This window comes from Liolophura sinensis, chromosome 9 (genome assembly GCF_032854445.1).
Source record: "Liolophura sinensis isolate JHLJ2023 chromosome 9, CUHK_Ljap_v2, whole genome shotgun sequence".
NCBI classification, from domain to species: domain Eukaryota; kingdom Metazoa; phylum Mollusca; class Polyplacophora; order Chitonida; family Chitonidae; genus Liolophura; species Liolophura sinensis.
Genome location: NC_088303.1, coordinates 15,453,655 through 15,462,973, shown reverse-complemented (window position 1 = coordinate 15,462,973; position 9,319 = coordinate 15,453,655). Strand labels below are relative to the sequence as shown.

Here is a 9,319-nt window from a genome sequence, read left to right as displayed (position 1 = left end):
CCGGCCACGATGGGCGTATACAGGATATTCGGCTAGTCTGTCCTGCGGGATTCTCCACAACCATTCATTCGATCGACATTACATTTGGCGGGTGTGTTACTGAGAACCCTAGGAATTAAAGTTTTGAGTTTTGGAAAAACTACCTGTTCCATAGGCCTATTCAAATTAGGTGATGATGACGTTACAAATGGGCAATGCGCTAGTGTAAATGTTTATTCCAGTCAGATTTTCCGTCCATAATGTCCATAAGGATTGAAGTAGAAAATTATTAATGAATGTCAAGGGAGGAGGTTATGGCTTTGTCTAAAAATTAAGTTTAGTTAACAACTGAGTTGCATGACATTTTGTGCACAGCCTGGTTCGGTGGCAGTCGTCCTTTTTGACAGTTATTTGGATCTTGTCCAAATCCAGGAATTGTAAAAAAAAATTTAAACACAAGACACAATTGTAGATTATTGCCCCTTTACCTGTTGTAGGGAGTGTACAATTAGCTGTAACAGATGCTTACGCTCGCAGATTAAGTGCCTTCCAATCCCGTAAAAGCATTTCAAACAGTTTCAAAAAATTGTCTTTGGCTAGCCTTTACAGGATCATCCAGCGATCTCTACAGATGTCCAAAGATCAGCGGAGGAATAATGAGGGATTTCAGTGGGAAGTGCTACCGATTTGTTCCCACTGACAAAACGTGGAATGAAGCACAGGTCGATTGTCACAGGCGGGGAGGTAATCTTGTTCACATCAAGAATCGATCAACACAGAACTTCATCTACAACACTGTCAAACACGATCTCGGTTGGAAGGTGAACGGGATGTGGATTGGTGCGCATGACAGGACGGAGTCAAATAATTATGAGTGGGTTAATGGTGAGTACATGTGTGTTTCAAAGTAGCTTAGCCTTTGCGGGTAAGAGGAAAGTTCAATCTTTCAGTGTGATTTATCTGTATACATGTTTATGGCGCCGCAAGCAGTTTGTGATTGAGTTTAGCCCAGCTAACATGGTCTCTACTGCACGGTTGCCCGACTCTGGTCCCATTTAGCTCAAGGCGGAAAACTGTTGTCAGCTCCACAGCTGAAGCCCATCCTAATGTCTTACAAAAGTCATCCAATTCTAAAAATATTTTGTTGTTTTTTTAAATTGAACTCACGTCAAGGCGAAAATTTAAAGAGTTTCCAGATTGGCACATATTGGACAGACTTTTTACTGAATCATTTTGATGATTTTTATTAGTTAAGATTACTGTTAGAAATGCTGACTATAATGAATTGTGACCAAAGGAATTACGGTACGAAATGTGAAATCATCAAACAACAATGGGGTAATTCTTAACATTTTCCAGGTGATCGACAAACCCGAGGGACACCTCTGACGTGGAGCTTTTGGGCTTCCGGTCAGCCATCTTGTAGTTTTTTGGGTTGTTTTGAACTTTGTGGTCAAATGCGATTAGACGATGGTGGACGTTGGCACGATTATCGATGTGGACCAGGTTTCAGTACTTACCACTACTGCTGTATGTATGGTAAGTATGTGGCAAGATGAGAGTCTGTAGCAAAGATATGGCTTTAGGTTTTGAATATTGATTTCACTCAGTCGCCTAACATACCTTGCATCTTTCTAACATCACTGAAAACTGTTGACTGGTCTCTTTGCGTGATTCCGTACTCTTTTCACACTATGTACTTTCTTAGTTCTTTGGTGGTTTGTTTTATTTGTCATCGCGGGTATTGGCGTTGCGATTATTGACCAGGAGCGCCCTTATTAGTTGACGGCTCGTATACGAATGTCTGTTTCGACGCATAGGTGGTCAAGAGACGAACTATTACAGCACAGAAAAGAACAAAGTATAACCATATTTTCATCATTAATATGGGTGTTTTAATTTTTGTTGTATGTTCAGCTATACTGCTTGTACATATTCAGTGGTCAGACTGATTGGTCAGGCTCACAGAGGGCACGGGTGTAATACATAGATAACAGTGTGGAATGTACTGGATGTCTATAACGGTACAAGAGGGATTTCCCGGTGGTTTAGACGGAAAAAGACAGGCTTCCGTTCCGTTTCTTCAACCTCCAACCCGAACGTGCATCCCTTGTCGCCATACTACACATCAGTAGAGTGGTGCGCATGCAGTTAGGAGTTTGTCACTTTTACTCTTGTTAATCTCTCACACATCGAGCTTTCAACATTGATCAGATAAAGGACTAGTGTCCAGATTTAGCTAGTGGTCCTAATTATAAAGATTACAATTTGTTTAACAAACAGTATAGTAGCAGGAGGGTTTCTGAGAAACGTACTTATGACTTTAAATCCACCAAAACAATACATTCAGCCGATCTCCAGAAGGCCGCCCAGTACGGCTCAGCAGGTGACGTTATAGATGGCTTACTGAAGTCTGGCTGGCCTAAAAAACCTTGGAATTCCTATGAAACATGAAAATGAAACATTTAAACAAAACAAACATGAAACAAATGAAATATATATATATATATATATACAGTATAATATATATATTGAAAGAGAATAAGTAATAAGTCCATTGTTCCTCTTGAACTCTATGAAGTGTTAAAATAATAGAGCCGCATCGAGATAGATGGTTCCTTTCACTAGTAGAAATATACTTTATACGCCGCAAACATCTAAGAATATTGTACTGAAGATATAATCAGCGTTTAAACTGACTTGGCACGGGCTTTCACAGTAATGGGTTGGACAAAGTTTTATCAAGGCCTTTAACCTATTCCAATCTGGGCTGTCTTCTTTAATGCCGCAAAAATGGGGCGCAGATAGTAACGCCAAAACCAGTTGCACCAGATACAAAGTGTCGTTGTCCTCAGTCATGAGTCGTGACTGTCTAATACGTTTTAAATTTGAAGTAGACCACGCAGTAAAATGACATCTGAATTATGCGTACAACTTTCAGATATGGGACCTGCGACAACGACAACGACAACGACAACAACAACAGCACCTTTAACAACAACAGCACCTTTAACAACAACCAGGATGAACACAACAGTTGTTACAAATTCAACGATGTTGATGGAAACTACGATGAAAGCAAACGCACCAACAAAACCTCAAAACGACACAACAGGAAGAGAAAGTACAACAGGGAAATCTTCTGAAATCTCAAGAAATGTTCCACAACCACGTAGCAATTCTTTAGTAGGAACGGAAGGGAGCACAGGTATAGGTTACGATTGTTGTGGGAACTAGGTTGACCATCGGGGAGCCAAATGTATTTATGTTTATTTTATGGGAGTTTAACGCATTAAAATCTTAGGTATTATGTGAGTGAGGTTTAGGTCTGTGAGGTTTAGGTCTGCGAGGTTTAGGTCTGCGAGGTGGAGCTGTTCGAGTATATATCCTCAGTTAACCAGATACCTGGGTATGGTTTCACGGAGTAACCATGACAGTGTGTGTTGCAGAGATCTAAAGTGCACTTAACTAAGGGCTACTTAACACTACGTACGTTTTTTGAAGTCGGTCCCTGATATTCAAAGATCCTCACCAGATTTAGCTAGCGAGGACGAGTTAATGTTACACACTGCAAAAAAAAAAAAAAAAGAAAAAAAAAAAAATAACCTGTTAATTTTAACAGAAAATATGTTGTCTGATCAGTGCTATAGTCTATTTCTCTTGGAGAGTTGCGTATATTCAGCTCTCTGTAAAATCGCTACCAAAAATTGCTTTCAGTCAGTGACACTTTACAACACGAGCTCTACACAGGGACACGTTTTTACACACTGGAAAAAAAAAAAAAAAAAGAAAAAAAAAAAAAATAACCTGTTAATTTTAACAGAAAATATGTTGTCTGATCAGTGCTATAGTCTATTTCTCTTGGAGAGTTGTGTATATTCAGCTCTCTGTAAAATCGCTACCAAAAATTGCTTTCAGTCAGTGACACTTTACAACACGAGCTCTACACAGGGACACGTTTGAAGTTCTTATTCTTGCTGGGAAAATGGAGTTTCACTTTTTCTAACTCATAATATTAGAGTCCATCAGCTCGCTTTCCACTGCAAGAACCAATTGCTTCGAGTAACGTCACAATTATCCAGAAACCAGTGACATGCAGGGTATTGGGCGGAGTTCAACTTGTTTTGAAGGTGGGTGACACCAGTTACCTCAACTGCTGCCGACTTTACCGTGTTTCTGACACTGCCATCTATGAAATCTTATAATATAATTTTAATAAATGAATTGTAGTATATGATCTCATGGCGGTATTGATTTAGGGATGGATGTTAGGAAATTAAAGCCATGTAGTCTATTCTTAGAGACAGTAGCGTATGCTGTGTTATTGCATGGAGTTTGTTCTAATTGTTTGTTGATGCTGCCATTTTAAGACAAATTACTCTCCACACCCATTGTCCAGCATAGATCTTGTTTTTGAATAATTATGATGTCACCCAAGGCAAGTAGTTCTTGGTGTCGAAACTAAGCGTATGGAGTTTAACATTATGGATTAAAAAAAGTATTCTAACTGCAGTTTCTTTGTACTAACATGAACGTCTAACGTATCAATGTGTAGAGTTTGGGTTGTTGCGTGAGACCGGTTAAAGGCAATATTGGTAGCGAGCAGGATTGATTTTACAGACAGTTAAATATAGGCGACTCTCTAAAAGAAACGAACTATAGAAGGTATTCTGTTATTATAACATACTATTGTGTCATATTCAACATAGTGTCCAGTTAATGTTATACAATTCATCATGTTGAATTAATAGAATCTGTGATATATTGAACGGAATAATCTGTTGCAATAACAGAATGCTGCGAAAACGGAATGCATACTAGTATCACTCAGACAACTGACTTTCCGTTTAATGATAATTATTTTTGAAGAGTAGTAGGCAGTCCATTAAGGGCTGCTTCTATACAAAGGCGAGTGCAGAAGTACCATTCTCTATGGAAATATACCGGTAGAGCTCTTTATTGAGATAACAAAACAGCAGTACGGATGTTGGTATGGAAACCTATGATGCAGCCTATCTTTTCTTGTGTGTTTATTGCATAATACTTTGGAGAGTGATAGATTCATTGATTATAACTCCATAGTGAAGACTTTTTCAGTTATACATGTACAATGGCGGTCAGTTTTGTGGAAGGAGGCAACCCTGAATACTGGGGCGTGACATGACAAAGTGTAGTAAACTAGGAAATAACGCGTATGATTTAAGAGAAATATTTCAAGGATTTTAATTGATGTCGTGCTGAAGAAATTTTCACTGAAGTATGACGGCGGTAGGGTTTGTTGGTTCTGGGATTAAGATGGTCTATCTTAATATCTTATATATCATACATATTGTTAGTCTAATTTCATCATCTTGACATGACAGTGGACAAAGGGCATATTTTTGTGTTCCTTCATCGATGATCGTACAACCTTACGCCCGCATCTCTGCTCCACTCAATGATGTAATTAGGATTTGAAGTTTTGCTTTGTCTTGTCAGGTTCAGCACCACTGATCGGAGGGCTCATCGCAGGGGCGGTTGTGTTAAGTCTCTTACTCCTTCTTGTGTTTCTGTACCAGCGCAGGTGAATATTTACTTGAAAGTATAGTGTTTTTCAACTATCAGCTCGAAAGCGGTGCTTAAAATAACAGATCATGCTGGCTTCCTCTTCGGCCGTACGTGGGAAAGTCTCCCAGCAGCCTGCCGACAGTCGTGGGTTTCCCCCGGGCTCTGCCCGGTTTCCTTCCACCATTATACTGGCCGCCGTCGTATAAGTGAAATATTCTTGAATACGGCGTAAAATACCAATCAAATAAATAAACAAATCAATAAAATAACAGAGAATCGACGATGACTGCATGGCTGGCAGCGGAGTGTGTTTTGTGTGACCACAGCAGTTATTGTCACGCTTGAATAAAGAGCAATTAGGTGTGTGTACATATACTGTATCTTCTTGTGACAGGGTGATTCCATGCCAGAGACACAAGACTCGACACCTTACCTTGTCACATTATACTAACACCGGGCCAACCAGTCCTGTTTCCTTGCTCTAAACCCTCAGTGCTGAGGTCCAAGTGAGGCGGCAATAAGTACAGTTTTTAATCTTCGGATGACCCGATCCTGGTTTAATCCCGGTCTCCTGATTTCGAAGCGGACGCTATAAAGATTCGATTGCATTTCTTTCAGTGAAAAAAAACTATACAAATCTAAAAAAGTAACTGAAGGTATTTTTAGACAAAGTGCTAAATGATTTTTCTATTGATGCTTATTGCATTTGCTATGTTGTTCGTCTTTAGATGGAAACAAATTTTAGTCGCCTCCGCCATGCGATGACCCAAGAATTTTTCACCCACATGTAGTAGTATAATGAGATAGACAGAGCCCAAAACTACCCACGACCCATTCGCAGGTTCCTGGCAGGCTTTGCCACGTACGTCTGCCAATACTGTATGCTAAGCACTTCATCTGAAACCAAACCTGGAACTGTCCTGTATACACTCGCTCACGTTTTCAGTAAAATTTAATTGTCGTTTCTTTTGTCAGAAGACGTGCAGGGACAGAAAACCCAATCCCGAACATTCATTTCTCCAATGATGCGTATGGTGCAGGTGGTGAAAGACAACCAGTTGATCGGCCGTCTGCCGCCGCTCATATCAATCAAACTTTAGAGGCCAGTAACGGCTCAGGAGCTGCGGAAAGACTACCGGATGTGACGCACCGGAAGGAACGAGAACAGAACGGATTAAACGGGGCTTGCGTAAAGGACAGTGGGGAATGGAGGGATTCGCAAAACCCATACAACACAATTCCATTTGACGAAGACTGTGGGGCTGAGAAATCTGCAGTTTCTGCTCCTGAGTATTTACACGCAAAAGCATTGCGAAGACAGGATAAAGGCATGAACTTGGACAGCTTGCAGAGGCCGCGATCCACCGAGGAGAACGAGTCGGCGTGGGAAGATGCAGAATCAGGCCTTCATCAACCCACCTGGGAAGCTTCCGGAAAACAACTTGACGGATATCTATCACCGTCTCAGATTGCAAGGCCCGTTTCCGGAGTATCTTCCAATGAGAACATGACCTACCCTGCTTCTGGAACAACGCCACAGGCATCGGGTAATGATACTCTAGCTGTCCTTCCGTCTTCCGAAAGGGAGCGAAATAACGCGGGAACTCTTTTTGGTATAGATACGTTGTCAGCAAATCGTCACAATCATGAGAACCTTTACCAGCCGATGTTTGGGTCGGACACATAACTTGAGATCACGAGACAGACACAGTAATAAATGGGAACACTGTAAGCTAATTGAGGAGATTTAACAGTAGAAAATAAGCTCAAAGCAGATTAGGAAAGCCGGGCTTATGTGCTTGGCCCTGTTGCACAAAGGGATCATAGCTACGCTCTATTGTAAGTTTTACTTGAGTTTACTATTGTAGAAATAAGTTTCGTTGCTAACTTTTTGGACTTATGATCGCTGTCGTATGTCAGATTTTGACATTATGGTGGACTGTGAAAATGAAAAGTTTGCCGGTCGATAATTTTTTCTTGCCTTCATGTTAAAAAAAGTTCTACATCACATGAATAGCAAATTTTCCTGCAAACGGAGTAGTAAACTGCTACATATAGAAGGCTACTAAACGTTACGATAATTCTGGGGCGATTGTAAATGTTTTCATCCGGGTCGACTCGATTGTAATGTTTTTTTTTTTATTTTATAAATTACCACTGTTATAGATACAATCCTTTCGTGCAAGAGGGTGTCGATTGAAAGTTAAGGTTACGACCGTGATCTTAGTGATTTACAATTAACTTAAACGATCCCTTTGTGCAAGTGGACCCTGATCTGTATTTGGAGAGATTCTAAGTATCATATACACGTACACTTCAACATAAAAACGCCATGAAATGAAGTGGGCAGATATTTGTTTCGTTGACAAAAACAGACTACAGTCTGTCAACTGTGGAATGTCGTTAAGGCAGTATAATTAGTTTAGAATCTTACATTTCCACCATAAGCCGATCATGAACACCAAACTCACGGGCTCATATCATTCGACATCAGCGCCGGTCTTCTTTTTATAGCGATCTGACCAATGAATTTAGTTGTGTGTAAAATAACTGATCATGCTGAAGTCGGTGACATTGGTGACTATGTTAAAATTTTTATATATTCTATCTGTTTCTGTATAAACAGTTGGCTGTATATATGCGCATCTAAAAGTGATGAAAAATTATAAATTGGCTTTAAAGAACGAGGTGGTCTCTCAGCAACCTGCGGATGGACGTGAGTTTCCCCCGGGCTCTGCCCGGTTTCCACCCACCATAATGCTGGCCGCCGTCGTATGAGTGAAATATTCTTGAGTACGCCGTAAAACACCGATCAAATAAATAAATAAGTAAATTAAAGAACCTAGGACGTTAAGTCTAAGAATCTGCCCTAGAGAGATATGATAAGAAAGTGCCAATTTCAAAATCCAAGTACAATTCTGTAACTTTCCGAATTAGTAGTATAAAACTTTGTCCAAGCGTCAATAAAAGTTATATGGCTATAGAAGAGACGGTTGCTTGGTAAAAACCCGCCAAAAAGCGCACCCCTGAACAAAAAAGCCAATTTTCGGTTCAAACAAGGCTATGTATTTTTAGTTTACTGAATGGAAATCGACTTTATCCAGAAAAATATCTTCACTTAAACTTTCACTTTCGGTTTGGTTAACGTTTATCCTCACGTATAAAATAGAAACTTGTGATCGGTTTTGTAACAATTTGGCAAGTTTAATATCCGTGTTTCTGACAACTTCTCCAAGGCATCCTTAACAGTACAGTGAACTAACCAAGTCAATGTGGGGAACAGTGGTAAACCTATGGGAAAGTGGTTCACAATTTTTTCTTTGAAAACATACTTTTGTGTGAGTGAAGACATAGGCCAGCTTGTATTAAACAACTGTTATCATAAATTAGAACTGATAATTGTTAAGGTATGCCATAATGTAACATGTGGCAACTAAAACAGAAAATCCAGCTTGAGAGCACGTGTGATCGTCTGTCTTTAACTTGCCTTGCTATGTGTGATATGTAGCGGAATTATAAGGCTGAAAGGTACATTATGGTATATTTAATTGACTGGTTGTCACCGGCTGAAAATATTTTCATAAGTCACATTTGTGTTTGCAGTGCTTTCACCACTCTACTGTGCCCAATGCAAAAAGGATATTTCAGTGTGATTAGAGTAGGCTACCATTTTTCGATTTTATTACATATAAATCGAAAGCATGGATATTTACTTGCTTCAGTGCATGATTATAGCTTGGCATATAAGCTGAGGGGCACAGTTTCTTGCACTGGGACCGATTCGCCACCTTAC

The 9,319-nt window shown here is 39.9% G+C and overlaps 1 protein-coding gene across 1 annotated transcript; it reads left to right on the top strand.

Annotated features, from left to right (window-relative positions):
* Nucleotides 1-389: 389 nt before the first annotated feature.
* On the top strand, nt 390-9,105 carry LOC135475372 (uncharacterized). Its single transcript, XM_064755238.1, has 5 exons — nt 390-864; nt 1,339-1,518; nt 2,921-3,187; nt 5,458-5,542; nt 6,502-9,105. The coding sequence occupies exons 1-5, from the start codon at nt 636-638 to the stop codon at nt 7,211-7,213; spliced, it is 1,473 nt and encodes a 490-aa protein (XP_064611308.1). The 5' UTR covers nt 390-635; the 3' UTR covers nt 7,214-9,105.
* Nucleotides 9,106-9,319: the final 214 nt, after the last annotated feature.